Below are 24,102 nucleotides of genomic sequence, written 5' to 3'. Positions count from 1 at the left end.
AGCTCTTGAATGACATGCCCTTGTGTCCTAAGACGGGACAATGAGTCAGTGTACCGTGAGTACAACTGTCATCCACGCAGTACTCTGGACTCCATGGAACTCACACTGGCATCCACGCAGTACTCTGGACTCCATGGAACTCACACTGTCATCCACGCAGTACTCTGGACTCCATGGAACTCACACTGTCATCCACGCAGTACTCTGGACTCCATGGAACTCACACTGTCATCCACGCAGTACTCTGGACTCCATGGAACTCACACTGTCATCCACGCAGTACTCTGGACTCCATGGAACTCACACTGTCATCCACGCAGTACTCTGGACTCCATGGAACTCATACTGTCATCCACGCAGTACTCTGGACTCCATGGAACTCACACTGTCATCCACGCAGTACTCTGGACTCCATGGAACTCACACTGTCATCCACGCAGTACTCTGGACTCCATGGAACTCACACTGGCATTGTTCTATTCAAGTGGTTGTAATGGGACTGCTACATGTTGTTGGAGGAGCTGGTATCTGGTACATGTTGTTGGAGGAGCTGGTATCTTGTACATGTTGTTGGAGGAGCTGGTATCTGGTACATGTTGTTGGAGGAGCTGGTATCTGGTACATGTTGTTGGAGGAGCTGGTATCTGGTACATGTTGTTGGAGGAGCTGGTATTGGTGCATGTTGTTGGAGGAGCTGGTATCTGTAATGGGACTTCTACATGTTGTTGGAGGAGCTGGTATCTGGTACATGTTGTTGGAGGAGCTGGTGTCTGGTACATGTTGTTGGAGGAGCTGGTATCAGGTACATGTTGTTGGAGGAGCTGGTATCTGGCACATGTTGTTGGAGGCGCTGGTATCTGTAATGGGACTTCTACATGTTGTTGGAGGAGCTGGTATCTGGCACATGTTGTTGGAGGAGCTGGTATAAGGTACATGTTGTTGGAGGAGCTGGTATCTGGTACATGTTGTTGGAGAAGTTTAAACACAGATACAGATACATAATACGGAGTAGGTTTAAACTGTACGAGTCACGAGCCACAACAGAAACAACAGGCACCAGGCAGGATGCTGAGGTAGCTTTCTTCTACGGAGTGCTTCAGAGAAGTCATCCGTTCACTTTTCCCACCACCCATTGGCCTCAGTGAGCACCAGTCCTTTGGTGCCTAGAGCCAAACAAACAGAAGCCAGAGAATCACCCAATCTAACCTGGACAGTTTGGGAAAGTGGATTCCCAACCCACTCCTGGCAGGAAGTGACTCCTGTTGTCATTAATGCATTAAGTTTATCAGTTGAACCTGGGCTAAGGCTGTCTGAGGTGTTGGTTCTTCTTTAACGCAGGTTCAAGTTCAGCCGATCAGGTCATTCATTACTTGTCATCAAGTCAGTTAAAGGGACTAGTGCCAGACAGCAGACAGATAGATCTAGGTCTTACTAAGCCAACACAGTGGAGCTGGCTGAGGAAACAAGGCAACACAGTGGAGCTGGCGGAGGAAACAAGGCAACACAGTGGAGCTGGCTGAGGACACAAGGCAACACAGTGGAGCTGGCTGAGGAAACAAGGCAACACAGTGGAGCTGGCTGAGGACACAAGGCAACACAGTGGAGCTGGCTGGGGACACAAGGCAACACAGTGGAGCTGGCTGAGGAAACAAGGCAACACAGTGGAGCTGGCTGAGGACACAAGGCAACACAGTGGAGCTGGCTGGGGACACAAGGCAACACAGTGGAGCTGGCTGAGGACACAAGGCAACACAGTGGAGCTGGCTGAGGACACAAGGCAACACAGTGGAGCTGGCTGAGGACACAAGGCAGCACAGTGGAGCTGGCTGGGGACACAAGGCAACACAGTGGAGCTGGCTGGGGACACAAGGCAACACAGTGGAGCTGGCTGAGGACACAAGGCAACACAGTGGAGCTGGCTGAGGACACAAGGCAACACAGTGGAGCTGGCTGAGGACACAAGGCAACACAGTGGAGCTGGCTGGGGACACAAGGCAACACAGTGGAGCTGGCTGAGGACACAAGGCAACACAGTGGAGCTGGCTGATGACACAAGGCAACACAAGCTGGCTGAGGACACAAGGCAACACAGTGGAGCTGGCTGAGGACACAAGGCAACACAGTGGAGCTGGCTGAGGACACAATGCAACACAGTGGAGCTGGCTGAGGACACAATGCAACACAGTGGAGCTGGCTGAGGACACAAGGCAACACAAGGCAACACAAGCTGGCTGAGGAAACAAGGCAACACAGTGGAGCTGGCTGAGGAAACAAGGCAACACAGTGGAGCTGGCTGAGGACACAAGGCAACACAGTGGAGCTGGCTGAGGACACAAGGCAACACAGTGGAGCTGGCTGAGGACACAAGGCAACACAGTGGAGCTGGCTGAGGACACAAGGCAACACAGTGGAGCTGGCTGAGGACACAAGGCAGCACAGTGGATCTGGCTGGGGACACAAGGCAACACAGTGGAGCTGGCTGGGGACACAAGGCAACACAGTGGAGCTGGCTGAGGACACAAGGCAACACAGTGGAGCTGGCTGAGGACACAAGGCAACACAGTGGAGCTGGCTGAGGACACAAGGCAACACAGTGGAGCTGGCTGAGGACACAAGGCAACACAGTGGAGCTGGCTGAGGACACAAGGCAACACAGTGGAGCTGGCTGGGGACACAAGGCAACACAGTGGAGCTGGCTGAGGACACAAGGCAACACAGTGGAGCTGGCTGATGACACAAGGCAACACAAGCTGGCTGAAGACACAAGGCAACACAGTGGAGCTGGCTGAGGACACAAGGCAACACAGTGGAGCTGGCTGAGGACACAAGGCAACACAGTGGAGCTGGCTGAGGACACAAGGCAACACAGTGGAGCTGGCTGAGGACACAAGGCAACACAAGCTGGCTGAGGACACAATGCAACACAGTGGAGCTGGCTGAGGACACAATGCAACACAGTGGAGCTGGCTGAGGACACAATGCAACACAGTGGAGCTGGCTAGGGACACAAGGCAACACAAGCTGGCTGAGGACACAATAAAACACAGTGGAGCTGGCTGAGAACACAATGCAACACAGTGGAGCTGGCTGAGGACACAATGCAACACAGTGGAGCTGACTGAGGACACAATGCAACACAGTGGAGCTGGCTGAGGACACAATGCAACACAGTGGAGCTGACTGAGGACACAATGCAACACACGCTGGCTGAGGACACAATGCAACACACGCTGGCTGAGGACACAATGCAACACAGTGGAGCTGGCTGAGGACACAATGCAACACAGTGGAGCTGACTGAGGACACAAGGCAACACAAGCTGGCTGAGGACACAAGGCAACACAAGCTGGCTGAGGACACAAGGCAACACAGTGGAGCTGGCTGAGGACACAAGGCAACACAAGCTGGCTGAGGACACAAGGCAACACAAGCTGGCTGAGGACACAAGGCAACACAGTGGAGCTGGCTGAGGACACAAGGCAACACAAGCTGGCTGAGGACACAAGACAACACAAGCTGGCTGAGGACACAAGGCAACACAAGCTGGCTGAGGACACAAGGCAACACAAGCTGGCTGAGGACACAAGGCAACACAGTGGAGCAGGCAGAGGACACAAGGCAACACAAGCTGGCTGAGGACACAAGGCAACACAAGCTGGCTGAGGACACAAGGCAACACAAGCTGGCTGAGGACACAAGGCAACACAAGCTGGCTGAGGACACAAGGCAACACAAGCTGGCAGAGGACACAAGGCAACACAAGCTGGCTGAGGACACAAGACAACACAAGCTGGCCCTCCTAACTATCACAGCCAACAAGCCCATTCACATTGTTCCATTTGCACTTGCAGGCGAAGACACGGCCCACTATAAGGGCTTGTAAAGTCAGCATTTCACTGTAAGATCTAAACCTGTTCATTATCCCACACATGTGACAAAATGTGATTTGATATTGTGCCAGTACTCTGCCCAATACTACTGCTTTGCCACAGTGACTTGTCCTAGTCCAAATAGACTGAGTTCCACAGCTCTACTGATTCACTTGTAATGTTCACAGACTGGGACCAAAAAACAATGACATCCAATGCGGCGTTGTGAGTTAGTGAATACAGCTCTCTACTGGACTGAGTGTACCAAACATTAGGAACACCTTCCTAATACAGGGCATGGACTCTACAAGGTACCAAACATTAGGAACACCTTCCTAATACAGGGCATGGACTCTACAAGGTACCAAACATTAGGAACACCTTCCTAATACAGGGCATGGACTCTACAAGGTACCAAACATTAGGAACACCTTCCTAATACAGGGCATGGACTCTACAAGGTACCAAACATTAGGAACACCTTCCTAATACAGGGCATGGACTCTACAAGGTGTCCAAACGCGTTCCATAAGGATGCTGGCCCATGTTGACTCCAACGTTTGCCAAAGTTGTGTCAAGTTGGCTGGATATTCTTTGGGTGGTGGATCATTCTAGACACACTCGGGAAACTGTTGTGTGGTAAAAAAAAAATCTGCAGCGTTGCAATTCTTGATACAAGCCGGTGTACCTACTACCATACCCTGTTCAAAGGCACTTCAATCTGTTGTCTTGCCCATTTCACCCTCTGAATGGCACACGTACACAATCCATGTCTCAATTGTCTCAGGGCTTAAAAATCCTTCTTTAACCTGTCTCCTCCCCCTTTCATCTGCACTGATTGAAGTGGATTTAACAAGTGACATCAACAAGGGATCATAGCTTTCACCTGGATTCACCTGGTCAGGCTGTGTTATAGAAAGAGCAGGTGTTCATAATGTTTTGTCCACTCAGTGTATGTATATGTGTATATATATATATATATATATATATATATATATATATATATACAGTATCTACACTGGTACACTATAGAGACTATAGGTGTCCATACCTGGGTCTGGATTCACAGGGTACGGGGGTGGAGGTGGAGTCCCTCCCAGGGCCTGGAGGTGGAGGTAAGGAGGCCGGGGCTTCTGCGGGGAGGTCAGGAAATATAGCTGTGGAAGTGGTGGTGTCCTCCTGACTCTCAAGGAGTGGAAGTGGGTTGGCCGGGGCTGGTGCTGGGTTGGCCGGAGCTGGTGCTGGGTTGGCCGGGGCTGGTGCTTGGTTGGCCGGGGCTGGTGCTTGGCTGGCCGGGGCTGGTGGGGCCTGGGCGGGTAAGGCTGGTTCTGGGGATGGTGGTAAGGGTGGTTCTTGGGGGTCGGCTGTGGCTGCTAGTGGGGCCTGGGGGGATGCAGGTGGGGGTTTCTGGGGCTCAGCAGGCTCAGGGATTAGCCTCTCTGGAGGAGTGGGTGGAGGAGGGGAGAAGTCTTCCTGGAGGTAGGTAGGGAGGGCAGGAGAGAACTGGAAGACTTCTCCAGGAGATGTGGGAGGAGGTGAGAAGGAGGCAGGAGGAGGGGATGGGGGGGAGGCAGGAGGAGGGGGTGGAGAGGAGGCAGGAGGAGGGGATGGGGAGGAGGCAGGAGGAGGGGATGGGGAGGAGGCAGGAGGAGGGGATGGGGAGGAGGCAGGGGGAGGTGGGAAGGAGGCAGGAGGAGGGGATGGGGAAGAGGCAGGAGGAGGGGAGGAGGCAGGAGGAGGGAATGGGGAGGAGGCCGGAGGAGGGGGTGGGGAGGAGGCAGGAGGAGGGGGTAGGGAAGAGGAGGTGACAAGGGGAGGCTCACTTCTCTCCTCTGTCAGGGAGGACCTGGAAAGGGACGGAGACAAGACAGGGTTAACAAACATACACACAAATATATACATATCATTGTTGGTTGTTTGGTATATTATGGTTTGGTACTATACCAAACAACCATACACAACTACCATATTCTACCATACACAACAACCATATTCTACCATACACAACAACCGTATTACCTACACAACAACCGTACACAACAACCGTATTCTACCCTACACAACAACCGTATTCTACCCTACACAACAACCATATTCTACCCTACACAACAACCGTATTCTACCCCTACACAACAACCGTATTCTACCCTACACAACAACCGTATTCTACCCTACACAACAACCGTATTCTACCCTACACAACAACCGTATTCTACCCTACACAACAACCGTATTCTACCCTACACAACAACCGTATTCTACCCTACACAACAACCGTATTCTACCCTACACAACAACCGTATTCTACCCTACACAACAACCATATTCTACCATACACACAAATATATACATATCATTGTTTGTTGTTTGGTATATTATGGTTTGGTACTATACCAAACAACCATACACAACAACCATATTCTACCCTACACAACAACCGTATTCTACCCTACACAACAACCATATTCTACCATACACAACAATCGTATTCTACCCTACACAACTACCGTATTCTACCATATACAACAACTGTATTCTACCCTACACAACAAACCAACTTTTATCTTATTCTGATCTCTCAGTATGTGAGCAGAGCTAAGCTGAAGTGAGGAGCGGAGCGTGCCCCAATTTGACTGGAGCGAAGAGCTAGTTTCCAAAAGACTGGAGCATCAGCCTTCTCATCCACTCCAATTTCTTTCCAGTAGAAGTCCATTTATGTTGGAACCAAAAATGTGGTCAGAGGTTCCGTTTGGAAGGTGTGATGCAATTGCGGAGCCTCCGGAGGCCAAATCGAGCTCCGTACCCTGCGCCTCCCAAATGTTGTACCAATCTGTAGGGATCCATATAGAGCCACATAGACATGTATTTTATTTTATTTCACCTTTATTTAACCAGGGAGGCTAGTTGAAAACACCTTCATTTAACCAGGTAGGCTAGTTGAGAACACCTTTATTTAACCAGGTAGGCCAGTTGAGAACAAGTTCTCATTTACAACTGCGACCTGACCAAGATAAAGCAAAGCAGTGTGACAGAAACGACAACACAGAGTTACACATAAACAAACATACAGTCAATAACACAATAGAAAAGTCTATGTACAGTGTGTGTAAATGGCGTGAGGAGGTAAGGCAATAAATAGGCCATAGTAGCAAAAGTAATTACAATTTAGCAGATTAACACTGGAGTGATAGATGAACAGATGATGATGAGCAGATGATGGTGTGTAAGTAGTGATACTGGTGTGTAAGTAGTGATACTGGTGTGTAAGTAGTGATACTGGTGTGTAAGTAGTGATACTGGTGTGTAAGTAGTGATACTGGTGTGTAAGTAGAGATACTGGTGTGTAAGTAGTGATACTGGTGTGTAAGTAGAGATACTGGTGTGTAAAAGAGCAGCAAAGTAAATAAATAAAAACAATATGGATAGAGTATTGGAAGCTATTTTGTAGATGACATCGCCGAAGTCGAGGATCGGTAGGATAGTCAGTTTTACTAGGGTAAGTTTGGCGCTGTGAGTGAAGGAGGCTTTGTTGTGAAATAGAAATATACAATTCTAGATTTGATTTTAGATTGGACATGTTTGATATGAGTCTGGAAGGAGAGTTTACAGTCTAGCCAGAACCCTAGGTATTTGTAGTTGTCCACATATTAGAGTAGTGATGCTAGACGGGAGGGTGCGGGTAGATAACGGTTGAAAAGCATGCATTTGGTTTTGTTAGCATTTAAGAGCAGTTGGAGGCCACAGAAGGAGTGTTGTATGGCATTGAAGCTCATTTGGAGGTTTGTTAACACAGTGTCCAAAGAAGGGCAAGCTGTATACAGAATGGTGTCATCTGCATAGAGGTAGATCAAGGAATCACCTGCAGCATCAGCAACATCATTGATGTATATAGAGAAGAGAGTCGGCCCGAGAATTAAACCCTGTGGTAACCCCATAGAGACTGCCAGACGTCCGGACAACAGGCCCTCTGATTGTACACACTGAACTTCTGCGAAGTAGTTGGTGAACCAGGCGAGGCAGTAATTTGAGAAACCAAGGCTATTGAGTCTGCCGATAAGGATACGGTGAATGACAGAGTCAAAAGGCGTGGCCAGGTCGATGAAGACGGCTGCACAGTACTGTCTTTTATCGATGGAGATTATGATGTCGTTTAGTACCTTGAGTGTGGCTGAGGTGCACCCGTGACCAGCTCGGAAACTGGATTGTACAGCGGAGAAGGTACAGTGGGATTCGAAATGGTCAGTGATCTGTGTGTTAACTTGGCTTTCAAAGACTTTAGAAGGGCAGGGCAGGATGGATATAGGTCCGTAACAGTTTGGGTCTAGAGTGTCTCCCCCTTTGAAGAGAGGGATGACCGCGGCAGCTTTCCCATCTTTAGGGATCTCGGACGAAACGAAAGAGAGGTTGAACAGACTGGTAATAGGAGTTGCAACAATGGCGGCGGATAATTTTAGAAAGAGAGGCTCCAGATTGTCTAGCCAGCTGATTTGTACGGATCCAAGTTTTGCAGCTCTTTCAGAACATCTGCGATCTGGATTTGGGTGAAGGAGAAGCTGGGGAGACTCGGGCAAGTAGCTGCGAGGGGTGAGGAGCTGTTGCCGGGGTTGGGGTAGCCAGGAGGAAAGCATGGCTAGCTGTAGAGAAATGCTAATTGAAATGTTCGATTATCATGGATTTACAGGTGGTGACCGTGTCGCCTAGCCTCAGTGCAGTGGGCAGCTGGGAGGAGGTGCTCTTGTTCTCCATGGACTTTACAGTGTCCTAAAACTTTTTGGAATTAGACATTTCTGTTTGAAAAAGCTAGCCTTTGCTTTCCTGACTGACTGTGTGTATTTGTTCCTGACTTCCCTGAACAGTTGTATATCGCGGGGACAATTCGATGCTATTGCAGTCCACCACAGGATGCTTTTGTGCTGGTCGAGGGCAGTCAGGTCTGGAGTGAACCAAGGGCTATATCTGTTCTTAGTTCTACATTTTTTTTAAAGTGACAGGCTTATTTAAGACGGTGAGGAAATGACTTTTAAAGAACAACCAGGCATCCTCCCCTGACGGGATGAGGTCAATATCCTTCCAGGATACCTGGGCCAGGTGAATTAGAAAGGCCTGCTCGCAGAAGTGTTTCAGGGAGCGTTTGACAGTGATGAGTGGAGGTCATTTGACCGTGGACCTTTAACGGATGCAGGCAACGAGGCAGTGATCGCTGAGATCCTGATTGAAAACAGCAGAGGTGAATTTGGAGGGCAAGTTGGTCAGGATGATATCTATGAGGGTGCCCATGTTTACGGATTTAGGGTTGTACCTGGTGGTTTCCTTGATAATTTGTGTGAGATTGAGGGCATCTAGCATAGATTGTAGGACTGCTGGGGTGTTAAGCATATCCCAGTTTAGGTCACCTAACAGAACGAACTCTGAAGATAGATGGGGGGCAATCAATTCATATATGGTGTCCAGGCCACAGCTGGGAGCTGAGGGGGGTCTATAACAGGCGGCAACAATGAGATACTTATTTCTGGAGAGATTCATTTTTAAAATTAGAAGCTTGAACATGATTGGTTGACGGTATGTGAGGGCGGAATGTCCTGTATAAACACAAGCATCCTTCACTCATGCTGCCAAACATACCCTTGTAAAACTGACTATCCTACCTATCCTTGACTTTGGCAATGTAATTTACAAAATAGCCTCCAACACTCTACTCAGCAAATTGGATGTAGTCTATCACAGGGCCATCCGTTTTGTCACCAAAGCCCCATATACCACCCACCACTGCGACCTGTATGCTCTCCTTGGCTGGCCCTCACTACATATTTGTCGCCAAACCCACTGGCTCCAGGTCATCTATAAGTCTTTGCTAGGTAAAGCCCCGCCTTATCTCAGCTCACTGGTCACCATAGCAACACCCACCCGTAGCACGCACTCCAGCAGGTATATTTCACTGGTCACCCCCAAAGCCAACACCTCCTTTTGCTGCCTTTCCTTCCAGTTCTATGCTGCCAATGACTTGAACGAATTGCAAAAAATCACTGAAACTGGAGACACATCTCCCTTTCTAAATTTAAGCATCAGCTGTCAGAGCAGCTTACCAATCACAATACCTGTACACAGTCAGTCTGTAAATAGCACACCCAACTACTTCATCCCCATATTGTTATTTATCTTTTGCACACCAGTATCTCTACTTGCACATCATTATCTGCACATCTATCACTCCTTAATGCTAAATTGTAATTATTTCACCTCTATGGCCAATTTATTGCCTTACCTCCCTAATCTTACTACATTTGTACACACTGTACATAGATTTTTCTATTGTGTTATTGACTGTACATTTGCTTATGTGTAACTCTGTGTTGTTGTTTGTGTCGCACTGCTGTGCTTCATCTTGGCCAGGTCGCAGTTGTAAATGAGAAATTGTTTTCAACTGGCCTACCTGGTTAAATAAAGGTGTTCTCAACTAGCAGACAGGCCAGACAGACAGACAGTCAAAAAAGTCTAAGTCAATCACGTCTTCAACCCTGGTTTGGTTTCCCATCATAATTAGAATCTTTATTGTAATTTGATATATGCTGTGCTGTAAGTTTACAACAACAAACATCAAGAAAAGGTAACACATGAAATACTATCACTGCTGACACTATCAAACCAGCTGTTATGACAGTATAACCCCTCTAGATAAAGACCCTGTCCAGCTGTTATGACAGTATAACCCCTCTAGATAAAGACCCTGTCCAGCTGTTATGACAGTATAACCCCTCTAGATAAAGACCCTGTCCAGCTGTTATGACAGTATAACCACTCTAGATAAAGACCCTGTCCAGCTGTTATGACAGTATAACCCCTCTAGATAAAGACCCTGTCCAGCTGTTATGACAGTATAACCCCTCTAGATAAAGACCCTGTCCTGACTTCAGGTCTCAAAGGATCAAGTGCACTCTTAGAAAAAAGGGTTCCAAAAGGTTTCTTTGGCTGGCCAAAATGGATAACCATTTTTTTTAGAGTTTTGGGTTCCATGTAGAACCATTTGGGGAAAGGGTTCTACATGGAACCCAAAATAGGGGTCTATCTGTAACGAAAAGGGTTCTTCAAAGGGTTCTCCTCTGGACAGCTTAAGAACCTGTTTAGGTTAAAGACAGCACCTATTTATCTAAGAGTGTAAGTTGTTATTTAATTGCAGGTCTAATTATGTAAATGATATGCGTATCACTTTGGGAGAGGTACTGTAGAAGCCTGGTGGGGAGGCGTGTGTGTGATTTTTGTGAAATAAATCAAACAATGTGGCAGAACAGGTGTTGTATGTGGAGGGTGAGGGCTGCAGTAGATTTTCCTTGATGGCTAAAAAAGCTCAATTTTTTGTCTCATCTGACCAGAGTACCTTCTTCCATATGTTTGGGGAGTTTCCTACATGCCTTTTGGCAAACAAACAATGTCTTTTTTCTAGCCACTCTTCCATAAAGCACAGCTGCTTAAAGTGGTCCTATGGACAGATACTCCAACCTTAAAGAAGAAAGGGTCTAAACCATCTGAACCAGTTGTTTTTCTGGGGTCAAGTTTATTAAGGAGCTCCGTTGGCACCTCTGACTCAGTGACTGCCTGCAGGGAGAAACTTTGTAGCAGGGCAGGGGGAAAAGAGGGAGGAGCATCAGGGATAGTCGCATTAGAAGGGGTGGGAGATGAGGAAATGTTGGACGTGCAAGGAGGCATGGCTGAGTCAAATAGGAATCCTGACTTAATGAAGTGGTGATTAAAGAGCTCAGCCATGTGCTTCTTGTCAGTAACAACCACATCATCAACATTAAGGGACATGGGCTCCTTGTCAGTAACAACCACATCATCAACAATAAGGGACATGGGCAGCTGTGACGAGGAGGGTTTATTCTCCAGGTCTTTAATCGTTTTCCAGAACTTCTTGGGGTTAGACCCACAGAGAGAGAACTGCTCCTTAAAACTAACTTTGGCCTTCCGGAGAGCCTGAGTGCACTTATTTCTCATTTGCCTGAACGAGAGCCAGTCAGTCTGAGTATGTGTGTCCCGAGCCTTTCACCAAATGCAATTCTTGAGGTGGAGTAACTCTGCAAGATCACGGTCGAACCAGGGACTGAACCTGTTTTTAATTCTCATTTTCTTTATGGGGGCGTGTTTGTTAACAATACCACTGAAAATATCAAAAAAGAAGGTCCAAGAGTCTTCGACAGAGGGGATCAAGCTGATTCTATACCATTTTACAGAGGCCAGGTCATGAAGGAAGGCTTACTCATTAAAGTTTCTTAGCAAATGTCTATGACAAATCAGGACAGGTTGTTTCACTGAGCAGCCATTATGAACACAGGCTGTAAAAACAGTGATCACTAAGGACATTACAGAAAACACCAGACTGATACCTAGCAGGATTATTTGTGAAGAGAGTCGCCTACGTATGAACATATTAGAGACACATATTTCCCTCAGATTACACAGATCCACAAAGATTTAGAAACACAAACCCAATTTTGATAAACTCCCATATCTACTGGGGGAAATTCCACAGTGTGCCATCACAGCAGCAAGATGTGTGACCTGTTGCCACAAGAAAAGGGCAACCAGTGAAGAACAAACACCATTGTAAATACAACTCATATTTATGCTTATTTATTTTCCCTTGTGTTCTTTAACCATTTGTACATTGTTACAACACTGTATATATATATATATATATGTATGGTATTGTGGTATTGTTAATGTCTTTATTGTTTTGAAATTTCTGTATGTGTGATGTTTACTGTTCATTTTTGTTGTTTATTTCACTTTTGTATATTATCTACCTCACTTGCTTTGGCAATGTTAACACGTTTCCCATGCCAATAAAGCCCCTTGAATTGAATTAAATTGAATTGAGAGAAACACAGAGAGAGACAGAGAGAGAGACAGAGAGAGAGACACAGAAAGACAGAGAGAGAGACAGAGAGAAACAAAGAGAGTGAGACAGAGAAAGAGACAGAGAGATAGAGAGAGAGAAATAGAGAGAGAGAGAAATAGAGAGAGAGACAGAGAGATAGATAGATAAACAGAGAGAGAGAGAAACAGAGAGAGAGAGAAACAGAGAGAGAGAGAAAGAGAGAGAGAGAAACAGAGAGAGACAGAGAGAGAGAAACAGAGAGAGAGACAGAGAGAGAGAAACAGAGAGAAAGAGAGAGAGAGAGAGAAACAGAGAGAGAGAGAGAAACAGAGAGAGAGAAACAGAGAGAGAGACAGAGAGAGAGGGAGAAACAGAGAAAGAGAGAGAGAGAGAGAGAGATGCCCTTATGTCTTTCCCTCCACCACACCTTTCTTATTTCCTTCTCCCTCTTATCAGAACGTGGTGGTAGTTACCCTATCTGCCCCCCCCCCCCCCCACACACACAGAGAGAGAGAGATAGACAGAGAGACAGACAGAGAGACAGACAGAGAGACAGACAGAGAGACAGACAGACACCACAGAATGACAAACAGGCAAAGAGAAAACCTCTAACAGCAACAGAAACTCACCTCACCTCAAGTCACCCAATAACCAGTCTACTGGAGAAGAGCTGTACTCCAACTACCAGATACAGTACACAGCACAGTCCTACTCTTCTCTCTGTCTTTCTTTCTCAAACACACGTGTGTTTCTTCTGAACCCAGTCTGCTCTGGCCCTGTGAGCCAATGACTTCTGAGTGTCTGTATGAGCAGGGCTGTGCTGAGCGTCTGCCTCAAATTCCTCCCGCCGATACACACGCACGCACACACACACACGCACACACGCACAAACACACACACAGACACACGCACACATGCGCACACGCACACACACACACACACGCACACATGCACACACATGCACGCACACACACACACACACACACGCACACATCCACACACACACACACACGCACACATGCACACACACGCACAAACACACACACACACAGTTCACAGCTAAGAGCCACTCACAGAGCCAGATAGGGACTGAAAGCAAGGACAAGCTCCTCCCAGGGGTTGTAATATAATATTATATACTATACGTACACACACATACTAAGTACACACACACACACAACACACACACTCAACACATACTCTCTCTCTCTCTGTCTTTCTCTTACACACACACAACACACACACTCAACACATACTCTCTCTCTCTCTGTCTTTCTCTTACACACACACACAACACACACACTCAACACATACTCTCTCTCTCTCTTTCTCTTACACACACACACACACAACACACACACTCAACACATACTCTCTCTCTCTCTTTCTCTTACACACACACACACACACACACAAAACACTCAGTAGCTACAGTTGAAGTCGGAAGTTTACATAAACCTTAGCTAACTACATTTAAACTCAGTTTTTCACAATTCCTAATATTTAATCCTAGTAAAAATTCCCTGTCTTAGGTCAGTGAGGATCACCACTTTATTTTAAGAATGTGAAATGTCAGAATAATAGTAGAGAGAATGATTTATTTCAGCTTCTATTTCTTTCATCACATTCCCAGTGGGTCAGAAGTGTACATATACTCAATTAGTATTTGGTAGCATTGCCTTTAAATTGTTTAACTTGGGTCAAACGTTTCGGGTAGCCTTCCACAAGCTTCCCACAATAAGATGGGTAAATGTTGGCCCATTCCTCCTGACAGAGCTGGTGTAACTGAGTCAGGTTTGTTGGCCTCCTTGCTCGCACACGCTTTTTCAGTTCTGCCCACTATTTTCTATGGGATTGAGATCAGGGCTTTGTGATGGCCACTCCAATACCTTGACAATCTTTGTTCCCATGTGCAGTTGCAAACCATAATCTGGCTTTTTTTATGGCAGTTTTGGAGCAGTGGCTTCTTCCTTGCTGAGCGGCCTTTCAGGTTATGTCGATATAGGACTCGTTTTACTGTGGATATAGATACTTTTGTACCTGTTTCCTCCAGCATCTTCACAAGGTCATTTGCTGTTGTTCTGGGATTGATTTGCACTTTTCGCACCACAGTACATTCATCTCTAGGAGACAGAACGCGTCTCCTTCCTGAGCGGTATGACAGCTGCGTTGTCCCATGGTGTTTATACTTACGTACTATTGTTTGTACAGATGAACGTGGTACCTTCAGGCATTTGTAAATTGCTCCAAGGATGAACCAGACTTGTGGATGTCTACCATTTTTTTCTGAGGTCTTGGCTGATTTCTTTAGATTTTCCCATGATGTCAAGCAAAGAGGCACTGAGTTTGAATGTAGGCCTTGAAATATATCCACAGGTACACCTGCAATTGGCTCAAATTATGTCAGTTAACCTATCTGACATAATTTCTGGAATTTTCCAAGCTGTTTAAAGGCACAGTCAACTTAGTGTATGTAAACATCTGACCCACTGGAATTGTGATACAGTAATTATAAGTGAAATAATCTGTCTGTAAACAAACGTTGGAAAAATGACTTGTGTCATACACAAAGTAGATGTCCTAACCGACTTGCCAAAGCTATAGTTGGTTAATAATACATTTGTGGAGTGGTTAAAAAAAAAAATTTAATGACTCCAACCTAAGTGTATGTAAACTTCTGACTAAGTGTCTGAGAGCGAGAGAGAGAGAGAGAGAGAGAGAGAGAGACAGAGAGAGACAGAGAGAGAGAGAGAGCAGATGAGCTCCTGAATTTTTCAGCATGTTCTTACAACAATATAGATTTAACCTTCACTCCAAATCAAAACTTCAAACCAACAAACCAACAAACCAACCAACCTGATGTTGGACAAAATTACCAGAAAGGATTCCTACTACCAAAGATTCTTATTACCAAGGACTATAAAGCAAACCAACGACCAGCAAAAGAAGCACAACAGAAACCTGAAAAAACTGTCCAACCTGGAACTGAATGAGTAATGTTTAGTCTGAAGCTACTTTTACAGCCAAGAAGAAAAATAAGTTACAATAATCTATTTTACTTTATAAGGAGTGAATGCTACATTAAGGCTACCAAGCTTGCTAGGACAGAACAGATCTAACTGCAACTTCAATTAGCACTGAGGTGTGAAGTGAGAGGTGTCAAAGCCCTTGAGCCCAACAATGGCAGGAGAGTTTCACACATACATATTCATCCCAAATGGAGAGGCCTTTGAACCGCTGTTCAGAGGTCAATACAATACAGTAAAAATGAGAAGGCTTGAAATAATAAGCTCCTCGTGGAAAATAAAGAGACACTTTTTGCTGACTATTATGAAAATGGGAACGTAAACAGCTGAATCTTACATAAAAACCATCCCTTGGTTAATAGACCAGCGACTACGATCACAGAGTGCCGCCCAAACAGGAAGAGGAAGTCGTGACACCCACCCTCTTCAACAACCATAAATGAATTGGTGAGGGCACTAGAACAGTCTGCAGCACCCGTCCTCATCCTACTACAATCAGATTAAGCCCCACCCACTTCAACGTATATCAATGAATTGGCGCGGGCACTAGAACAGTCTGCAGCACCCGGCCTCACCCTACTACAATCAGATTAAGCCCCACCCACTTCAACATATATCAATGAATTGGCGAGGGCACTAGAACAGTCTGCAGCACCCAGCCTCACCCTACTAGAATCTGAAGTCAAATGTCTCCTGTTTGCTGATGATCTACAATCCACAAAATGGGAAAAACACCAAATTGAGACCCCCAAAACATCCTCAGTGTACAACGTAAAACACAAAATGATGCATGCATTATTAATAATAATAATTAATTAGGACAATAGCAATACCCAGAAAACTCAGTGAGCATGGCCTTGCTATTGAGAGAGGCTGCCATACTGTAGGCAGACCTGGCTCTCAAGAGAAGACAGGCTATGTGCTCACTGCCCACAAAATGAGGTGGAAACCGAGCTGCACTTCCTAACCTCTTGTCAGATATATGACCAAATTAGAGACACACATTTCCCTCAGATTAAACAGACCCACAAAGAATTTGAAAACAAATCCAATCGTGATAAACTCCCATATCTACTGGGTGAAATACCACAGTGTGCCATCACAGCAGCAAGATATGTGACCTGTTGCCATGAGAAAAGGTCAACCAGTGAAGAACAAACAACATTGTGAATACAACCCATATTTATGTTGATTTGTCTTCCCTTTCATACCTCAACTATTTGTACACAGACAGACGGACGGACGGACGGACAGACAGACAGACAGACATATCTGAAGAGCTATGATGTTAAACATGGGTCTGTGAACTCACCCACTGTCCTGTTGTGGTGGAGGAATGGTCTTCTCCTGTCCTGGTAGCTCCTGTCCTGGTAGAGGAATGGTCTTCTCCTGTCCTGGTAGCTCCTGTCCTGGTAGAGGAATGGTCTTCTCCTGTCCTGGTAGCTCCTGTCCTGGTAGAGGAATGGTCTTCTCCTGTCCTGGTAGCTCCTGTCCTGGTAGAGGAAAGGTCTTCTCCTGTCCTGGTAGCTCCTGTCCTGGTAGAGGAAAGGTCTTCTCCTGTCCTGGTAGCTCCTGTCCTGGTAGAGGAATGGTCTTCTCCTGTCCTGGTAGCTCCTGTCCTGGTAGAGGAATGGTCTTCTCCTGTCCTGGTAGCTCCTGTCCTGATAGAGGAATGGTCTTCTCCTGTCCTGGTAGCTCCTGTCCTGGTAGAGCAAAGGTGTTCTCTTGTCCTGGTAGCTCCTGTCCTGGTAGCTCCTGTCCTGGTAGAGGAAAGGTGTTCTCTTGTCCTGGTAGCTCCTGTCCTGGTAGCTCCTGTCCTGGTAGAGGAAAGGTGTTCTCTTGTCCTGGTAGCTCCTGTCCTGGTAGCTCCTGTCCTGGTAGCTCCTGTCCTGGTAGCTCCTGTCCTGGTGGAGGAAAGGTGTTCTCTTGTCCTGGTAGCTCCTGTCCTGGTAGCTCCTGTCCTGGTAGCTCCTGTCCTGGTAGAGGAATGGTCTTCTCCTGTCCTGGTAGCTCCTGTCCTGGTAGCTCCTGTCCTGGTAGAGGAATGGTCTTCTCCTGTCCTGGTATCTCCTGTCCTGGTAGCTCCTGTCCTGGTAGCTCCTGTCCTGGTAGAGGAATGGTCTTCTCCTGTCCTGGTAGCTCCTGTCCTGGTAGCTCCTGTCCTGGTAGCTCCTGTCCTGGTAGAGGAATGGTCTTCTCCTGTCCTGGTAGCTCCTGTCCTGGTAGAGGAATGGTCTTCTCCTGTCCTGGTAGCTCCTGTCCTGGTAGCTCCTCTTCCTTCGCTAGTGTGTCTTCTCTCTGGCCCAGAGGGGTGGCTGTCTCTTCAGAGAGGGTATGAAACTCTGCTACAGGAGACTCCAAAGGCTCCAGAGGCTGGAAGGGTCTGAAAAGTAGCAGAGGGTTTAAAATAAGAGAGAGGTAATAGTGTTGTCATATACGGAAAATATATAGAATAGATATACCATTCAAAAGTTTGGGGTCACTTTGGAAATGTCCTTGTTTTGGAAAGAAAAGCACATTTTTTGTCCATTAAAATACCATCAAATTGATCAGAAATACAGTGTAGACATTGTTAATGTTGTAAATGACTATTGTAGCTGGAAACGGCTGATTTTTAATGGAATATCTACATAGGCGTACAGAGGCCCATTATCAGCAACCATCACTCCTGTGTTCCAATGGCACGTTGTGTTAGCTAATCCAAGTTTATCATTTTAAAAGGCTAATTGATCATTAGAAAACCATTTTGCAATTATGTTAGCACAGCTGAAAACTGTTGTGCTGATTAAAGAAGCAATAAAACTGGCCTTCTTTAGACTAGTTGAGTATCTGGAGCATCAGCATTTGTGGGTTTGATTACAGGCTCAAAATGTCCAGAAACAAAGTCCTGTCTTCTGAAACTCATCAGTCTATTCTTGTTCTGAGAAATTAAGGCTATTCCATGTGAGAAATTGGCAAGAAACTGGCAAGATCTCATACAACGCTGTGTACTACTCCCTTCACAGAACAGCGCAAACTGGCCCTAACCAGAATAGAAAGAGGAGTGGGAGACCCTGGTGCACAACTGAGGAAGAGGACATGTACATTAGAGTGTCTAGTTTGAGAAACAGACACCTCACAAGTCCTCAATTGTCAGCTTCATGAAATAGTACCCACAAAACACCAGTCTCAACGTCAACAGTGAATAGGCGACTCCGGGATGCTGGCCTTCTAGACAGAGTTCCTCTGTCCAGTGTCTGTGTTCTTTTGCCCATTTTAATCTTTTCTTTTTATTGGCCAGTCTGAGATATGGCTTTTTCGTTGCAACTCTGCCTAGAAGACCAGCATCCCGGAGTCACCTCTTCACTGTTGACGTTGAGACTGGTGTTTTGCGGGTACTATTTAATGAAGCTGCCAGTTGCCCAAAATTTGGAACGGTAGTGTACATTTAAATGTTCTATGTGTGTGTGTGTGTGTGTGTGTGTGTGTGTGTGTGTGTGTGTTAATGTGTGTGTGTGCATACACATATTAACACACACACACACACACACATAGAACATTTAAATGTACACTACCGTTCCAAATTGTGTGTGTGCGTGTGTGTGTGTGTGTGTGTGTGTGTGTGTGTGTGTGTGTGTGTGTGTGTGTGTGTGTGTGTGTGTGTGTGTGTGTGTGTGTGTGTGTATGCACTTGTGCGTGTGTGTGTGTGTGTGTGTGTGTGTGTGTGTGTGTGTGTGTGTGTGTGTGTGTGTGTGTGTATACATACTTGTGTGTGTGTGTGTGTTTGTTGTTGTTTCCAAAAGTGAAACAACAACGGCTGCATTCTCCCCTGTGAGAATTGCCTTATTCTAGTCCCAGAGGACAGGGGAGACGTCCCTACTGATGTCACTACTGATGTCACTACTGATGTCAACCCATCGGATATAATAGAACTACAGTTCTCTCCATTGACCTCCATTATAATTCAATCACAGAGGCTGAATCCCAAATTGCAACCTATTCCGTATGTAGTGCACTACTTTTGACCGGGGCCCATTGGATACCATCTGACCACCAAGGCTCCGTCAGTCACTACAGAATCATGCTCTGTTGTTTACATTCATATTCACTTAACACTCTATCTAGTGAGGCTACTATGGCATCCTATTCCTTTATCAGGGATGAGCAACTGGTGGCCCCCCTTTCTCAGTCAAGGTCTCAATTTACTGTTGCTAGGTAGAATAGTAGAATACACAAGGTGTCATTTCCAAATGTGGTTGTGGTTGTGCACCAGCAGTTACTCTCTTGTTCTGTCAGTCATTTAGCCCAGATCTTTTTTATGTTATTATTGCAAAAAAATGGGTTCTCACTCAAAAAGATGTCACCCAAAGTTGACTTCATTTAGTGTTATCTAAACGTGTTATCCTGGTCGTATTACCTGCCACGGGGAGCCCCCGTTGAGTTTGTTCGTCAGTCTCACTCAGATATCATATTTAAAAAACTGCAAACATTTCTCTCCACCAAATGGCAAAATGTATTAAAAAAAAGGCAGGAAATTACATATAAAGTATTCGTACTGTACCCCTTGCCTTACTCCACATTTGGTTTACAGCCTGAATGAGATGTTGTGTCACTGGCTTACACACCATACCCCATAATGTCAAGGTGTTTTTACAAAACAGACTGGTCCAGAACAGACTGGTCTGTTCTGCCTGAATGAGATGTTGTGTCACTGGCCTACACACTATAATGTCAAGGTGTTTTTACAAAACAGACTGGTCCAGAACAGACTGGTCTGTTCTGCCTGAATGAGATGTTGTGTCACTGGCCTACACACTATAATGTCAAGGTGTTTTTACAAATGCTTGGAATTATGTTATTTAGAAAAAATAATGAGAAGCTGAAATGTCTTGAGTCAATAAGTATTCTACCATTTTCTTACGGCCTGAGTACGTTCAGAAGTATGATAAATAAAGTACGTTCAGAAGTAAACATTTGCGTAACAAGTCACATAGTAAGTACCATGGGCTCACTTTAACATTATTTTTTAATGACTACCTCATCTCTGTACACCACACATACAATTGTCTGTAAGGTCCCTCAGGTCGAGCAGTGAATTTCAGACACAGATTCAATTACAAACACCAGGGATGTTTTCCACTGCCTCCCAAAGAAGGGCACCGATTGGTAGATTGGTAAAGCAGACATTGAATATCCCATTGAGCATAGTGAAGTTATTAAATACAGTTTGTATGGTGCATCAATACACCCAGTCACTACAAATATACAGGAGTCCTTCCTAACTAAGTTGCCGGAGAGGAAGGAAACCGCTCAGGGATTTCACTTCTCGCAAACCAAATGGCAAAATGTATTTTAAAAAATGCAGGAAATTACATAAAGTATTCGTACTGTACCCCTTCACATTTTGTTTACCTGAATGAGATGTTGTGTCACTGGCCTACACACAACACCCCATAATGTCAAGGTGTTTTTACAAAAAATGAGAACATACATAAAGTATTCATACTGTACTGTATGACAGTCAATGGGTACAGTAGGTGAAACACATTAACATTACAGTCAATGGGTACAGTAGGTGGAAACATTAACATTACAGTCAATGGGTACAGTAGGTAGAAAACATTAACATTACAGTCAATGGGTACAGTAGGTGAAACACATTAACATTACAGTCAATGGGTACAGTAGGTGGAAACATTAACATTACAGTCAATGGGTACAGTAGGTAGAAAACATTAACATTACAGTCAATGGGTACAGTAGGTGACACACATTAACATTACAGTCAATGGGTACAGTAGATGAAAACATTAACATTACAGTCAATGGGTACAGTAGGAGAAACACATTACAGTCAATGGGTACAGTAGGTAGAAAACATTAACATTACAGTCAATGGGTACAGTAGGAGAAACACATTACAGTCAATGGGTACAGCAGGTGAAAACATTAACATTACAGTCAATGGGTACAGTAGGAGAAAAACATTAACATTACACTCAATGGGTACAGTAGGTAGAAAACATTAACATTACACTCAATGGGTACAGTAGGTAGAAAACATTACAGTCAATGGGTACAGTAGATGAAAACATTAACATTACACTCAATGGGTACAGTAGGTGGAAACATTAACATTACAGTCAATGGGTACAGTAGGTTAAAAAGATTAACATTACAGTCAAAGGGTACAGTAGGAGAAACACATTACAGTCAATGGGTACAGTAGGTGGGAAACATTAACATTAGAGTCAATGGGTACAGTAGGTGAAACACATAAAAATTACAGTCAATGGGTACAGTAGGAGAAACACATTATAGTCAATGGGTACAGTAGGTGGAACATTACAGTCAATGGGTACAGTAGGTGGAACATTACAGTCAATGGGTACAGTAGGTGGAACATTACAGTCAATGGGTACAGTAGGATAAACACATTACAGTCAATGGGTACAGTAGGTAGAAAACATTAACATTACAGTCAATGGGGACAGTAGGTGGAAACATTAACATTACAGTCAATGGCTACAGTAGGTGGAAACATTAACATTACAGTCAATGGGTACAGTAGGTGGAAACATTAACATTACAGTCAATGGGTACAGCAGGTAGAAACATTACAGTCAATGGGTACAGCAGGTAGAAAACATTAACATTACAGTCAATGGGTACAGTAGGAGAAACACATTACAGTCAATGGGTACAGTAGGTGAAACATTAACATTACAGTCAATGGGTACAGTAGGAGAAACACATTAACATTACAGTCAACGGGGACAGCAGATGGAAACATTAACATTACAGTCAATGGGTACAGTAGGAGAAACACATTAACATTACAGTCAATGGGTACAGTAGGTGGAAAACATTAACATTACAGTCAATGGGTACAGTAGGTGGAAAACATTAACATTACAGTCAATGGGTACAGTAGGAAAAACACATTAACATTACAGTCAATGGGGACAGCAGATGGAAACATTAACATTACAGTCAATGGGTACAGTAGGTGGAACAGTACAGTCAATGGGTACAGTAGGTGGAACATTACAGTCAATGGGTACAGTGGTAGGAGAAACACATTACAGTCAATGGGTACAGTAGGTAAAAAACATTACATTAAAGTCAATGGGTACAGTAGGAGAAAACATTAACATTACAGTCAATGGGTACAGTAGGAGAAAACATTAACATTACAGTCAATGGGTACAGTAGGAGAAAACATTAACATTACAGTCAATGGGTACAGTAGATGGAATATTACAGTCAATGTGTACAGTAGGAGAAACACATTACAGTCAATGGGTACAGCAGGTAGAAAATATTGCAGTCAATGGGTACAGTAGGTAGAAACATTACAGTCACTGGGTACAGTAGGTAGAAACATTACAGTCAATGGGTACAGTAGGTAGAAAACATTAACATTACAGTCAATGGGTACAGGAGGTGAAACACATTACAGTCAATGGGTACAGTAGATGGAAACATTAACATTACAGTCAATGGGTACAGTAGGTGAAACACATTAACATTACAGTCAATGGGGACAGTAGATGGAAACATTAACATTACAGTCAATGGGTACAGTAGGTAGAAAACATTAACATTACAGTCAATGGGTACAGTAGGTAGAAAACATTAACATTACAGTCAATGGGTACAGTAGGTGAAACACATTAAAATTACAGTCAATGGGTAGAGTAGGAGAAACACATTATAGTCAATGGGTACAGTAGGTGGAACATTACAGTCAATGGGTACAGTAGGTGGAACATTACAGTCAATGGGTACAGTAGGTGGAACATTACAGTCAATGGGTACAGTAGGATAAACACATTACAGTCAATGGGTACAGTAGGTAGAAAACATTAACATTACAGTCAATGGGGACAGTAGGTGGAAACATTAACATTACAGTCAATGGCTACAGTAGGTGGAAACATTAACATTACAGTCAATGGGTACAGTAGGTGGAAACATTAACATTACAGTCAATGGGTACAGCAGGTAGAAACATTACAGTCAATGGGTACAGCAGGTAGAAAACATTAACATTACAGTCAATGGGTACAGTAGGAGAAACACATTACAGTCAATGGGTACAGTAGGTGAAACATTAACATTACAGTCAATGGGTACGGTAGGAGAAACACATTAACATTACAGTCAATGGGGACAGCAGATGGAAACATTAACATTACAGTCAATGGGTACAGTAGGAGAAACACATTAACATTACAGTCAATGGGTACAGTAGGTAGAAAACATTAACATTACAGTCAATGGGTACAGTAGGTAGAAAACATTAACATTACAGTCAATGGGTACAGTAGGTGGAAAACATTAACATTACAGT

The 24,102-nt window shown here is 44.9% G+C and overlaps 1 protein-coding gene across 1 annotated transcript in view; it reads right to left on the bottom strand.

The window, feature by feature from the left end:
• LOC109886008 (transforming acidic coiled-coil-containing protein 2) overlaps positions 1-24,102 on the bottom strand; it is a 129,318-nt gene that overhangs the window by 96,274 nt on the left and 8,942 nt on the right. The window contains exons 2-3 of the mRNA XM_031804941.1: positions 17,080-18,150; positions 4,921-5,715 (exon numbers count right to left, since the gene is read on the bottom strand). Coding sequence (XP_031660801.1) covers positions 4,921-5,715; positions 17,080-18,150 — 1,866 coding nt within the window. The remainder of the gene's footprint in view (positions 1-4,920; positions 5,716-17,079; positions 18,151-24,102) is intronic.

The sequence above is a fragment of the Oncorhynchus kisutch genome, linkage group LG25 (assembly GCF_002021735.2).
Source record: "Oncorhynchus kisutch isolate 150728-3 linkage group LG25, Okis_V2, whole genome shotgun sequence".
NCBI classification, from domain to species: Eukaryota; Metazoa; Chordata; class Actinopteri; order Salmoniformes; family Salmonidae; genus Oncorhynchus; species Oncorhynchus kisutch.
This window is presented reverse-complemented; position numbering and strand designations above follow the sequence as displayed.